Source organism: Salvelinus sp. IW2-2015, linkage group LG4q.1:29 (assembly GCF_002910315.2).
Source record: "Salvelinus sp. IW2-2015 linkage group LG4q.1:29, ASM291031v2, whole genome shotgun sequence".
Lineage (NCBI taxonomy): Eukaryota > Metazoa > Chordata > Actinopteri > Salmoniformes > Salmonidae > Salvelinus > Salvelinus sp. IW2-2015.
Window position 1 is genome coordinate 35395045 of NC_036842.1, and position 14453 is coordinate 35409497.

Consider the following 14453-nt stretch of genomic DNA (forward strand, 5'->3'; position numbering starts at 1 on the left):
TCAGAACAGAGAAAATAGAGAGAATACAGAGAGGTGTAGAACAGAGAAAAATAGAGAAATATAGAGAGGGGTAGAGAGAGAATAGTAGGAGTTAGAATGAGGTAGAAAAAAGGGGGAGAGGAGAGAAAAGCAGACAAACCCCAACAGCAACAGACATGCCTGCCAGAAAAGGAAGGGAGAGAGACAGTGACAAAGTACTGAAGACAGTGTCATCTCCGCGAAAGAGAAGAAACAGGCACTAAAGGACCGACAGGAAGTCCAGCAAAGAAAGGATTTAGAGAAAATACAACGTCAGAGCAACACACACGACGGCGCTTCAGGGACTGCGCTAAGCTACAGGAAGCCGAGTGAGTGGAAAGACAGGGAGAAAATAAACATACAGGTTAATTCCCAGAGCCAGACGCTAGCCCTAACCCAGAGCCAGACAGCTAGCCTTAACCCAGAGCCAGGACGCTAGCCCTAACCAGAGCCAACAGCTAGCCCTAACCCAGAGCCAGACAGCTAGCCCTAAACCCAGAGCTAGGATGCTAGCCCTAACCCAGAGCCAGGGACGCTAGCCCTAACCCAGAGCCAGGACGCTAGCCCTAACCCAGAGCCAGGACGCTAGCCCTAACCCAGAGCCAGACAGCTAGCCCTAACCCAGAGCTAGGACGCTAGCCCTAACCCAGAGCCAGACAGCTAGCCATAACCCAGAGCCAGACAGCTAGCCCTAACCCAGAGCTAGGACGCTAGCCCTAACCCAGAGCTAGGACGCTAGCCCTAACCCAGAGCCAGGACGCTAGCCCTAACCATAGCTAGGACGCTAGCCCTAACCCATAGCTAGGACGCTAGCCCTAACCCGAGCCAGGACGCTAGCCCTAACCCAGAGCCAGACAGCTAGCCCTAACCAGAGCCAGACAGCTAGCCCTAACCCAGAGCCAGACAGCTAGCCCTAACCCAGAGCGTAGGACGCTAGCCCTAACCCAGAGCCAGACAGCTAGCCCTAACCAGAGCTAGGACGCTAGCCCTAACCCAGAGCCAGACAGCTAGCCCTAACCCAGAGCCAGACAGCTAGCCCTAACCCAGAGCCAGGACGCTAGCCCTAACCCAAGAGCCAGGACGCTAGCCCTAACCAGAGCCAGGACGCTAGCCCTAACCCAGAGCCAGGACACTAGCCCTAACCCAGAGCCAGACAGCTAGCCCTAACCAGAGCTAGGACGCTAGCCTAACCCAGAGCTAGGACGCTAGCCCTAACCCAGAGCCAGACAGCTAGCCCAGGCAGGAAAGGACTAACCCTAGATGACAGAGGAAGACGGTAACAAAGGTGACAGAGTTTGCGCATGAGTGTGAGAGCAATAGAAACAGAAAAGAAAACCAAACTCAACCAGGTTTCCACGGTTCGAAAGCACATGACTGCGAGTGAGAGTAAGAGAAAGAGAATTACAATAAGGCAACATGACAGGAAGATAATGTGTGAGGGAAGGGAAAGAGGATACAGTCAGTTGTACAACAATGCATTCCACTGAAATGTGTCTTCCACATTTAACACAACCCCTCTGAATCAGATGTGTGGTACGGATGTGATGTAGGTACGGTGCGAGTGGGTGCGTGTGTGCGTGGGTACGTGTGGGTGCGTGTGTGTGCGTACGAGTGCGTGCGGTGTGTAGAGAGTGTGTATGTGTGTGCGTACGAGTGGTGCTGGTGAGCGCGAGTGTGTGCGGCGGTGAGCATGTGGTAGCGCAGGCAGCGCAAGTGTTGTGTGTGCGTACGTGTGCGTGGGTGGAGCGCGAGTGTTGTATTGTGTGTGCGTACCGAGTGGCGTGCGGTGAGCGCGAGTGTGTATGTGTGTGCGTACGAGTGCGGTCGGTGAGCGCGAGTGTGTATGTGCGTGCGGTGAGCGCGAGTGTGTATGTGCGTGCATACGTGTGCGTGCGGTGAGCGCGAGTGTGTATGTGTGCGTTGGTACGTGTGCGTGCGTGTGTACGTATGCGTGGGTACGTGTGGGTGCGTGTGAGTGGGTGCGTGCGTGTGGGTGCGTGCAGTGAGTAGGTGTAAGAGCACATGTGAAAGCAATAGAAAGAGAGAAGGTAAAGAAACTCAATAAGGTGGACTGCCTGCCTTTTCTCAACAGCGGCTTCGTTGCGGCTTTGCGTTCATCATCGTCACCTGGATCATGTAAAAACAAAAAAGATGGAGAGAGAAAATGAAAAAAAATACAGAGAGAGAAATAGAGAACGGAAGGGTTAATGTTTTTGTTGCTGTCGCCATGATGGGAAACCCATCTACCCCACTACAATGAGGGGACTTTTCTGGGGGTGGGGAGTGGGTGTGTTGGGGGGGGGGCACTACGTCAGTTAATCCCTGCGCCAAACAAAATGGAATGGGCATCAGTGGTAACACCAACTGTTGGGGTCTCTCAGGGAAGGAACCCCCGGCAATGGTTAGAAATCTGGAGTCAGAAAACTCCACTACTGGCTTAGTAGTGGACGAGCACTTTTGAGAGTTTTAAGACAGTGGTTTAGATGTTTGACTCCTTTAAAAGCTACTGGAATAGTGTAAAGACAGATTAGTGTAACCAGTGTTTCTAGCCAGGACTCTTTAGAGGGCAAAATCAGAAACACTGCTTTACAACAACTTAACAGTTTAAATAACATACTAAATAACTAGGTCTAAATCACTTCAGTTTAAATAACATACTAAATAACTAGGTCTAAATCACTTAATTCTGAAGAATTTGGGGGAGGTTCTCTGGTAGTGTCAAAAGTGTGAAAGTAATGTACGCAAGTAATCTGAGAAAAATAATTAAGCTTCCGGCATTAGAATTGCTTACTGCTAAGCCGATTATAGATGTGACATTAATCTTCAACTAGCTGTTTTCGTCACTTGGCACTAAAAGTTCACCATGTAGTACAAACATGTACCTTAGTTTAAGTAGTCAACCGGCATGCACACAAACACCCTCTCTCTCCATCAAACAAGTGCACACTGAAGTATTCACACACACACACACACACGTCAGGGTAACATTACAAAACCCACACAAACACACAGCCTCAGATGCTCTTCATTATTGACTGTGGGAGGGAATTGAGTGAATCGTGAGAAATGTCACTTCCTCTGTCACTGCACAGGATCAGGGACATGATCTTCCCTATGGGAGGAAATAGAATTAAACTGAAGTTCCCAGCCTGTCCATGCTGCACTGTGGGAACAGTTTCCCTGTTTGTTTGGTCATAGTTGAAGGAGGAAAACACACACATTTTAGTGAAGCAATGTGTGTGTGTATTTGGGTTTGTGTGTGTGCATATGCGTCTAAGTGCATGAGATGTTTGTGTGCATGTGTGTGCGTACACGTACGTGTGTGTAAACAAACAAGGACAGACACACACACACACACTGTAGTGAAGCCATCTGTGGGCTGTGGACTAACAAACTGGGCCCAGTGGGAAGGCTGGGGGTCACGGGGTCAGAGGCCACTTCCTCTCTGAGTAGGGCGACTTACAGGGCCGCCCACTCAGTGTATCCTAGAGACTGGCTGGCGAGATATAAGGGAGGCCTTTGAGAGATCTAGAGGGGATAGGGAGTGTGGCGATAAGAATTCTGAAAGCAGTTTACATCCTGACCTCTTTCTCAAGCACGTTCACATTGTGATTTCACAAGAAACCTCGTTCACTTTGGCACAGTATCAGACCATCGAATGTCAGCAAACGCCAAAGTTTCCATACATGCTGACGTGAAGTTATGGACAATTAGGTTGAGTAAGAGGGGTGAACCAACCTTACTGCTCCTGAAGAGCTAGTGTTTTCTTCCTGTCCAGCTCTCAGGACCTCCATTAGCTGAAGCAGGTATGTGCGCAAAACCACTGGTGTAGAATCTAAGTAAAAAGGCACTCGACGCGTGTTCCTGTTTATGTGGGATACTTTAGAATGACGCTTGTAATGGGAAATACGATGAATTACTTTCCTGTATTTGAGCCTATAATTATCTGCTGAGGCTCACTACCTTTGACCTGCTTAACTGCCAGTATCAAATGTCTGCCAGCGTTGAGCCGAGGACACACTGACAATGTATCTGTGACACTGTGTGATTCTGTAGCAGCTGATGTTGTGACTTCTGTCGGTGCTGTGTGATTAATATCAGAGAAGACTCGTTAGACATTTTCTCTGCTTCTGATCTGGAGGCGTCTCCCTGTTGCAACTTGTAACAAACCGGATCGATTTTTGATTGACATTATCAACAACTGCGCTCCTTTTGGTTCACCTGGAAATTCCCATTACAACTCCTGACCTTTCTGGATGGCTGGGCTGTTCTGGACGCTGGTGGCTTTGGACGAGGGCTTGGATGAGTCTCCGTCAGAGTCCTTCATGTCGATGGACACCACCACATCCTTCATCCCCGACGTTTTCTCCTGCGACGACAGCAGGTCATCTGCAAAACAACAAAGCTAAACTATTAGCCAACTAAAACTGACGTTACCAGAACATCCTGCAAACATGGTGAACAAATTACCTGCAATGCTAAACTATTAGCATAACGCGAACAGAACATCCTGTTAACATTGAAAATAAGTAGCCCGGGCTGAGTGGAAAACAACTTGAGCAAGACTCCATTTTGTGTCCACTAAACACAGAAGTGGCCAGTAACTGTTAAAATGTAGGTAATTATCTTGATGATGGGGTTATTTGATGGGTGAAAGGGAAACAGTGTGTTTGAAAATGGCCAGCGAGCCATTTGGACCAATTAAGGTGAATTTGGGTGGACTTTTGGCTGCGTAACAAGCCAAGTCAAGTGACTGGACTGAGGAAGATTAATTCAACTGAAAAGTACACAGTTAGGAACTGCTCGGTAATATGATACAGCCGCTTCCCACAAACAAGCAAGGACTTGGGCCTAACTTTTTCCTTTAATGCAATTATCTACATGTATTGACTAAGGTTTATTGGTGAAGGAATGGTGCTCGAGTAACACGCCTACTCTTCAACCAAGACATCATCTTCACAATATGTAGGAAAAAATGGGTTTCAAATACAGGGGAAAGAAAAACGTCAACCTTCAGGTGAAGATGAATAAGAAGGTTAACAGGGAGTGACTGCGTGGGACCCAGATGATCTTCTAGAATCTGCAGTTGGACTGTGTTTGGAAAGCAAATCTAATAAAACATCTCTTTGAGTTACTTGTTTAATTAAATCGCTCTCTCCAACTGGCGAGAGCCACATTGAGTTAAAGAATCACACCTCATTATTGGTTGCTCTCGATTCCCTGTGTAGTCGCAGAACATATTGACATGACGCAGCAAAGCACTGGTGCTAAATTCATTTTCTCAATAATAAAATAACGTTTTATGAGGAAACCAATATGAGACAAGCTGATGAGATTAGTCGTTTGGCAAGAGAGTGTTTTAGCGTGTGTGTGTGGGTGGGTGGGTAAGAGTATCATGTCGTTTGGTACAGAAGTGTTACTGTGTGTGTGAGTACACCTTGTTCTGAGATGTGGGACACGTCCAGACCCTCCTTCAGTCTGAGGACCACGGCACCGTACTGATAGTCAAAAGCATCACTGAAAGACAAACAGAAAGAAACACACGCTGTTGGCATTTCACAGGAAGCCGCTTGACACAGAAATGGGCCTGGTTCTGTGTTTACGTGTATAACACACTACATTAAAACCTGTACTTTTCCACTTGGACAAAACACACTAACCAGGCTAACGCAAACAAACAAGCTAAGGACTCAGGCCACAATGAATGGCTTCAAAGGACAAAGCAAAATGCCTTACTGGTAGAGGTGGGAACTTCATGATGATGTGAAAACTGCCAGCCAGACTTCACCCAATTAATAATACTTTGATGTCTATAGGTGAAGCTAGCATAAATTGAAAACTAAAGAGCACATTCCTATAAGTATTAGCGTAGCTTTTAATATACTGTGGCTGAACCATCTCTAACATTCCAATCTAATACAAAATATTCCCACACTTTACACCAGGAACTGATTCAACCTAAATCCATTGGTTTTAATACCTACGTGACTCTGATTAAGTTGATAAAGGTTTTCAGAAGTCCAAGCTGTGTGTGTTCGTGTATTTATATATATTCTACTCCATATAAGCTACTTTGGTTGCATGTCAAAGCTTGTTATCTTCACAACCCATCACATGTTCATGTGCTTTAAAACAAATGACTTTTCTAATCAGGCATCTTTGTGGACAGCCTTTTGACAAGGTGGCTTGCGAGGCCCCCGCTGACTCACTGGATCATCTGGATGTAGGTCTCAACGTTCATCATGTCTCCGTCCTTCCAGTCGTTCTTGAAGCCAATCACCAGAGTGTTGGGCCTCAGACGACCTAGGCCAGCCGCCTTGAGAAAACACAGGTCAGAACATCCTAAAGAAACCACTAAATAAATCACGGTCAGGAGTTTAACCCCCCCTCCCCCTCAAGTGACACAGCTGTCAAAGGCACTGCATTGCAGTGTTAGAGGCGTCACTACAGAGCCTAGTTCGTTCCCAGGCGGTGTCACAACCGGCCGTGATCGGGAGTACCATTGGGCGGCGCACAATTCACCCAGCGTCATCCGGGTTGGGGGGGGGGTAGGCCGTCATTGTAACTAAGAATTTGTTCTTAACTGACTTGCCTAGTCAAATAAAGGTTCAATAAAACATGAATTTCACACGGTGCTGCATCTACCAAAAACCAGCTCACGCAATCGCTTTCAAGCATTAAAAAAAAGGCTGGTTGGCAGGCAATCATATCAAAGAGCACTATCGGCATCAGGGTCAATTCAATCTCAATCCATCATTAATTCTAGTTTTCAGTGTCAAATGACAATTCCATGGAGTTGAACTGGAGTTCACTCCAATGCTCACTACCGTGGGTTTCAATATATTTTCATGCACTTTGACTGAATGTACTTGAACTTTAGGATAAATAACGACAACTTTGTATAAGGTCAAAGGCTTGTGTTTCAAGGGCAACTAGAGTAGGGTAGCAGGTGGCCTAGTGGTTAGAGCACTGGGCCAGTAACAAAGGTTGCCCGTTTGAATCCCCAAACCGACAAGGTGAAAAATCTGTCATTCTGCCCTTGAGCAAGGCCGTTAACCACCCACACCTCTGTTCCGGTTGGACCTCGTGTCACATTGATGATAAAAATACCTTTAATTCAAATAAGTTATTTTAGTTCTATCACAATTTATGTATTTAAAATTACTGCCCACTTAACTTCTATGGCTTGGTACACTGCCAATAATTGTAACGTTTGTCTGTTCTCACCTGTAGCAGATACTGGGTGCCCTCCCGAATGTCCTCAGCGAACACGGGTGTGTAGAATGCCTTGGTCTCGTTCTTCATCAGCCAGCGCTGGTAACGTGTCTGGTCATTGGACAGCTCTTTGAAGTTGGGCCTTCTGGAGCCCTGTGAACACAACACAAAGAAAATAGAATCACGCTAAAGGCGATGTGTAGTATTTAGTAACTCTTTAACAAAACAGAACCAGTTCCACCTTGCAGTCAAATCACAGCTGGATATATTTACAGTACTAATCGTTAGAAAAGGTTCTCAAGTTGTCCTGAAAAAATCCCTAATTCAAACAACCACTCTTAAAAAGGCCTATCCATGGAGTCTTGCTTATATCTAAAGAGGGGCTTCAGCGTAAGAAGCAGCCCTAAGCCAGGAAAGGTACCGCCATTATGAGTGAATGTTTTCACTGTTGGCTTGTGTCGTTGTACTTGCTCTTATTTTGCAATAGAGAGAGTGAGGGTGTGTGTGAGAGAGAGTAAGCAAGCAAGACAAAGAGAGGGCACTATATTCCGCAGTACACCCAGTGGACTTGGAGGGATATTCCGCTCATGGAGAGGCACGCCACATTCTTTCCAACCGCTAAGCTAAAAACCACTCCTCGCTCAATTTTTTTTTTTTAAATGCCCCTCTAAAATCACCATTTAATCAACACCCATCTGTTTTTGTGACTACCTGGACCTACCACTTGGTTTTGAAGTATTGAAACCAAACCATATGATTTATTTTAATAAACATGAAAAAGGTGAATGTTTATATGCTGTTTAATATGACAATGTAAATAGGTCAGGAGCCAGACAGGGAGCATAAGGAATGAAAATTCATTATTTAGGCTATATCATTTCAAGGCTATAGCCTACAAAGAAATACATTGTGAAGCATTTTCGAATGCGACACACTAGGCTGATAGGGACATAAAGCCCTCAGCATTTAAACAACATGTCGTTGTATTAAATCATTAGTTTATAAATTGCGCATATAGGCTGTGACTTACTTAGAATTAAATACAAATTAATCTAAAAATGCCTTATTAGGCTTGGTCTGAATAGATTTTTAGAAACACCAGTTTGGCCAGAGTCTGTGGCTTCATGCTCGTGCCTGGAGAGCAGGCCGGCAGCAGAGAATATCCCCTCCCCTGCTTGCAGAGCAGGCCGGCAGCAGAGAATATCCTCTCCCCTGCTTGTAGAGCAGGCCGGCAGCAGAGAATATCCCCTTCCCTGCTTGCAGAGCAGGCCGGCAGCAGAGAATATCCCCTCCCCTGCTTGCAGAGCAGGCCGGCAGCAGAGAATATCCCCTCCCCTGCTTGCAGAGCAGGCCGGCAGCAGAGAATATCCTCTCCCCTGCTTGCAGAGCAGGCCGGCAGCAGAGAATATCCTCTCCCCTGCTTAGCTAGCTACCCACCTTGTTCCTCTCTGTTAGCATGTGCACCTAGTACACCATCATGCTTTCAGGATACGGGTCTTTTCAGATTCTACAATGATTCCTTAGTTGTGGACACCACATCACCACACTCCCTCTCTTGCTCTTGGTCCTCCTCATCTTTGTAAGGCACCTTGATTTTGCACCTGTGTTTCTTTATGAAAATATTTTGCAAACTCCATGACAGTGGCTAAAGTAGCTATAGCAGCACAAGTAAACTACAAATGCATGCTGGTCCAGGCATGCTCTGAGCTCGTGAAGTGGGCGCTACTGGAGAGAAGTTGGAGTGGCCAATAAGGCCGACGCTCCAGCCTCTGGGAATCTCGCTCCAGTCAAATTTGGCACGCTCCACTCACACTCTGGTGGAGGCAAATTGATTAAGGCCAGAGACTTTTCGCTGCTATTGACAGTAGAGTGTCAGTAAAGTGCCTTTTCACATTGTGGGCACAGCGGAGGGACGATTACATCAGCCCAGTCGTCACACCGTCTTATTGGACAGGTCATTTTATTGCCCCCAGGTGAGGGATTTAGATTTAAAAAGGAGCTAAAAGTCGTAAATACAAAACAACTAAAATGGGAGCAATGACTCACTCAACAGGAAATGTGGATTTTAAAAGTAAACAGGGGACTAATAAGAGCAACACAGGAGTCCAGAACAACACAGGAGCAACTGTGTTCGGTTTCCTGTAAATCGGTTCTAATGGTCTTCATGGGAGTTAATACAGCACTTAGTCACCTGCAGTCAACAAGAAGTAATTATGACATTGTTCATCTATGGCTCAATGGACCCTATGAGACAAGTCAAAAACTATGAAATGGAGCCCACACTGTGCCATGGTACGGTTATGGGATGGAGACAAAATGGCCTCCGGTTGGGCGACGTCTCTGGTTACTCACCGTGCGAACATGGCCGCAGATCATCAGGCCCACATTCTTGGTGAAAGCGTGGACCAGGTGGAGCAGAGCCGGACGGGAGTTGGGGTAGCCCGTCATCACCAAGCACTGAGGTCTGTTATACAACAAGATCAAAACGGAGTTAGCATTTAGCTAACATCCATGCTAACAGTAAGTGGCGCACATATTAACACAAAGACCTAACCCAGGAGTGGTAAATCGTCCTTCCGGGGAGCAACTGGCTTTTGGTTCCAAGCCTTTGCTCCAGAACTGATTCTACAAGTTTTGAGGAGCAGCGGATCAGGCGTGCTAGAGCAGCGCCGAGACAAAAGCATGCACCCAGTAGCTGTCTAGGTGGGTTGACCAACAGCCACCGCTGGCTTAACCATTTGGACTTTTTTTTCGTTGCTAGGTCACATGCACACAGTACTTAATGCGTCATCTCACACCGTGTCTTCTCATGACCTTGAGAGAAGACGTGGTCATATCCTCGATGAGGATTGATAACAGACCGAGAGCTCCAGAGTAGCACACATCAAAGCAAATATGTTAAGCACATGGGATTAGGGGAGCCAGGAAGGGGGGAGAAAAGGCCAGGAGTAACATGTTTGAATTCTGACGACAATGTCAGACGCTCCCCAATCCCTCGCCAGCCGGCTAATTGCCATTGGAACGCTTCCAGGGCAAACGGCGCAGTCCGAATAGCATCTGTAGCGCCTCGTACAGTCCATGTGATAGCAATTGAACAATAAAGCGCAAGGTTGTTGTGTTGTGGCTCGGACAACGTCGACAACGGTTTCATCGTTTTCTTAAAATTCATCTGGTTTAGCTCTACTGAAGCACTTTTCCTATATCAGTTTCTGAACGAGACCCACTGGGTATGCTTGATTAAACTCCAGGTAAGTTTAATCAAGCATCACTAAAATGATAGTACTAAAGCATCACATATCTAGTTAGTGAGATAAAAAGGCCACTGCACAGTAAACCACAGTTGAGAAACGCAGTTCTATACCGATACTCTAATCCCCATGCTCTCTACCGTGGCTAGATAATGACCGATGCTAGGTTTCAGAGAATAGATGGTTTAGTCTAGCTCCTTTGTCCTGAAAATAGATGGTTTAGTTTAGCTCCTTTGTCCTGAGGCGAGGGAGTGCGAAGGATGCCAATCATATGCCATTGTTGTCCCAGGTGTGCAGTTACACAACCCTCTCCAGGGGGGTGTGTCTTGCCGAGACCAAGAGAGGGCTCTGGCTGCAGCCTGACTCGACAAACAGCAGTTTCCTCCCCCGCTACCCCGCCTGCAGCCTGAGCCTACTGCAGCCTGATCTATAAGTCACAGTGAGCATGCGTTAGGGACGATTCGCCGAGCAGCATCGAACGGTAATTAAGTGAAGGAGTCGTCGTTAATCAAATTTGCCAATCAGATACTTTTAGAACTAAGAGGGCAACAGCCTTTATGACAATGTGAATGATAGAGATTTCCTGAATACGATACATTTTACCCAGTAAATATTTAAAAAGTAACATAATGAAACTTAAACACCGGAACGGACGCTGGTGGTGAAAATGAGGTGGTTTAGTGACTAAAGAATCTAGCCTTTCGGGCTCACGAGTGAAGCAGCGGTCTAAGGCACTGGATCTCAGTACAACAGGTGTCACTGCAGTCCCTGGTTCGAATCCAGGCTGTATCACATCAGGCCATGATTGGGAGTCCCATATGGCGGCGCACAATTGGCCCAGCGTTGTCCATGTTTGGCCGGGTTAGGACATCATTGTAAATAAGAATTTGTTCTTAACTGACTTGCCTTGTTAAATAAATACGGGCGAGCGCATTTTGAAGACGAGACATACCTGTCCTTTGGTCTAAGAAGTGAAAGCGTGTGTATATGGGAATGGGTTCTGTACAGTACCTGAAGTTCTTGATGTGGTCCTCAACACTGCTGAGATGCAGACTGTGGGTCAGGGCTTGGTGGTATGTCAGAGCCTGAGTGGAAGAGCCCCAGTTCACATCTGGAAGACAGGACAAACAGTCACATTCTGGAGTCAGGACCCTGTATGGGTGGCCATTAAGACAGTCAGGCCACTGGGGCAACTTCCATGCAGTGTGGGACTCAGTAGGGATGCTGTGTACGTGTGTGTGTGTGTGTGTGTGTGTGTGTGTGTGTGTGTGTGTGTGTGTGTGAAGCTGTGACTCACCGTGTGAGTGTGTGTGTAAATCTGTGATGGAGAGCATTTGTGTATTAGAGATGCATGTCAAACTGAGTGTGTGAAGCCATGTGTGTATTTGTGGGTTCATACAAAGCCTCTCTGTAGATGTCTATATTGGTGTCTGGTGCTCTGCTGGGGTTTCTAGCGCAGGTCAGGTGTGTTTACCCAGAGGTCCCATATGGGGCCTTCCTATCATCTGGGGACCCAGATAGCCATCTGACCCCTTTGGGGACCTCCACAGCCAGGCCAGAGAGGCTGAGCACCAACACAGGCGAGGGCATGTAGCAGCATGTAGCTGGTCCCCCACCTGCTGCACCCTCCCAGCTCTAGACATTTCAAAAAGGCCCCCATTTAATGTCACACTGCCTTGCGTGGGCGGGTAGCTTAACAGAACGAGCCAGCCCTTTGGCAAATCACCATAGAAACACCGGAGGGAAAGTCTCTTCATGTACTAGATAACGTCATAGAAGGAACAAAAAGTTGTTCAGAAATCCATATGCTAATTAACAGAAAATCTAAGTTTCCCACGAAAATGTTATTTTCTAACCTGCAAATGGAGCCACAAGCCACTCTTAATGCAATATCATATTGTGAATAGCCAGCTCATTCCGGTTGAATTCAGACAGTTTCCACAACCCTGCGTTTTGCTATAAATACATTTAAACCGTGTTGGCCTGGGCTGCACTGCAGCAGAGGGTGCATAACAAACACCTCATTGTGATGCAAATGCTTACCACTTCACCAAAATACATATGTGCATCAGCAATAAAATAACTTGAAATATCAATACTGGGACCTGATTCACATTCTGTGTTCAAAGCATCTTTGTGCATCAAGGGACTGACTTCCAGTGCACTGTGCTAATGTGGCTTCATCATAGAGGATGACATTTCAGTGGAATCAAAAGAACTAGGCAATTATTTACGTTAAGTGGTGAAAGTGTAATTTACATCGATTGACCTTCAATAGGACCTCTTTCGGGAAATGTTTTTTGTAGGCTAATTCATGAAAGATTCTGCTATAATTTGTAAAGTAAAATAACCGATAATCCACGTCAACGATAATCCACATCAAGTTTCACAATGAGCACCTATCTTGGCAAAATAACACTAGTCGATGTTGAGGCAATCCAAGATGGCCAACTTGGCCTGTTGACGAGTCACTCACCGGGCTTCTTGTAGCTCACGTAGATGTAGAGGCCCATGACAATGACGTTGGTCATCAAGGCTGCCCACCAGTTGATGACGAACATGACCACGCAGCACAGCACGGCTCCAGCCAGGGACACCCACATGTTGTAGTACTTGAAGCTGGGGCGCCATCCTAGGGTTCAGCGAAACGTTAGGTGAACTTCCTTAGAAGGACCCTCATAAAATGCACTTGAGGGGTCAGCCATACCAAGGGGTGACAGCATAGGACATTTGTCCTTGTAAAAGACAGAGGGGCTGGTATGGGAATTATATAACCAAATTTAAAGAAGAAAATGTGAACTTGAAAAGAGGTAGAATCCAAAAGGTTCGATCAAATCTGCCCCTCATGTCTATGAAGAACCAGAGACTCTATGGCGAGCCGCTTACCATAGCTGAAAGCTCTTGTCGTAAAGCACATTTACGACTTGCATTACGTCTTCACATACATGGTTTTAGTGAAATTACTGAATCATTAAAAAAACAAAACAATGGGAGGCGGCTTAATATGGCAATGTCACTGAATGAATAAGAGCATGGATATGCACTTGGATTAAAAATGGAGTTAAAATTCAGAGTTAGCAACCAGTTAAAACATTGTAAGAGAATGTTACATCCACGGCTACTGGAAACCCGTTTATTGGGTACTAAAGACACTAGACCAGTGGGAGTTTAGTAAACTGGAACAATGGGGCACAGTTTGACTGTGTGCACGGTTACACAATGACAAGAACTACAAAAAAAACACAGGACCTAAAGGGTACATTGTTTGTGACGTCATTCTTTGCCACATGACTGTTTTTACACGCAGTCATGGGAGAGAGACAATGGGCCAGAAAAGAAGGCGTTAGACATTGCCAGGTTGAGAGTTTCTAGAGGTGAGAAGCCAAGTGTCTATTTCCTTGCCTTTGGTGAGTCATGTACCCTTTAAGTCTGTGTAATTGAATGGTCTGTGCGGACAATGTCAGAATTAGATATCAACTCTACCTTCTGTTCTCCTAGGGTTTTTTGGTATTAAGGGAAAAACAAACGTCACTTTATACAACGACTGCTGAACGATACAACAGGTTAAAAATATCACATTGAAAATGGTTAATCTGTTTCTTCCATCATGACTAAAGCATAAGTGATTTCAACTAGGCATAAAAAAAAAAGTCAATCTAAGCAGAGATCTTGATTTCTTGACACCGTTAGACTGACAGTTGAAACTGAGTGGACAGCGTCCATCTTTGATCAACCGAGTGATAATTAATGACACTGTCCCATTATGCCCAAGCTAGCTTCAGTACTAAACCCCATCCTCTGGAGGTTTGACCTCGACACAAATCAGTCAGACAAGGGTCAAATCCAAAATAGAGAATGTGTTACATTGAATAATAAAGAGCAGCACGCTGCTTTTCAGCAGTATTGTTTTCAGCCAAGTACAGTATCAATTGCATAATATTGAGTGTGTATTATGAGTCATTGAGACATTCC

General features: G+C 45.9%; 1 protein-coding gene across 1 annotated transcript in view; it reads right to left on the reverse strand.

Moving 5' to 3' along the window:
• The window catches only part of slc12a2 (solute carrier family 12 member 2), a 74757-nt gene that overhangs the window by 13240 nt on the left and 47064 nt on the right, over positions 1–14453 (reverse strand). The window contains exons 14-21 of the mRNA XM_023984575.2: positions 12958–13113; positions 11493–11592; positions 9586–9697; positions 7246–7386; positions 6228–6334; positions 5456–5535; positions 4267–4407; positions 2098–2145 (exon numbers count right to left, since the gene is read on the reverse strand). Coding sequence (XP_023840343.1) covers positions 2098–2145; positions 4267–4407; positions 5456–5535; positions 6228–6334; positions 7246–7386; positions 9586–9697; positions 11493–11592; positions 12958–13113 — 885 coding nt within the window. The remainder of the gene's footprint in view (positions 1–2097; positions 2146–4266; positions 4408–5455; positions 5536–6227; positions 6335–7245; positions 7387–9585; positions 9698–11492; positions 11593–12957; positions 13114–14453) is intronic.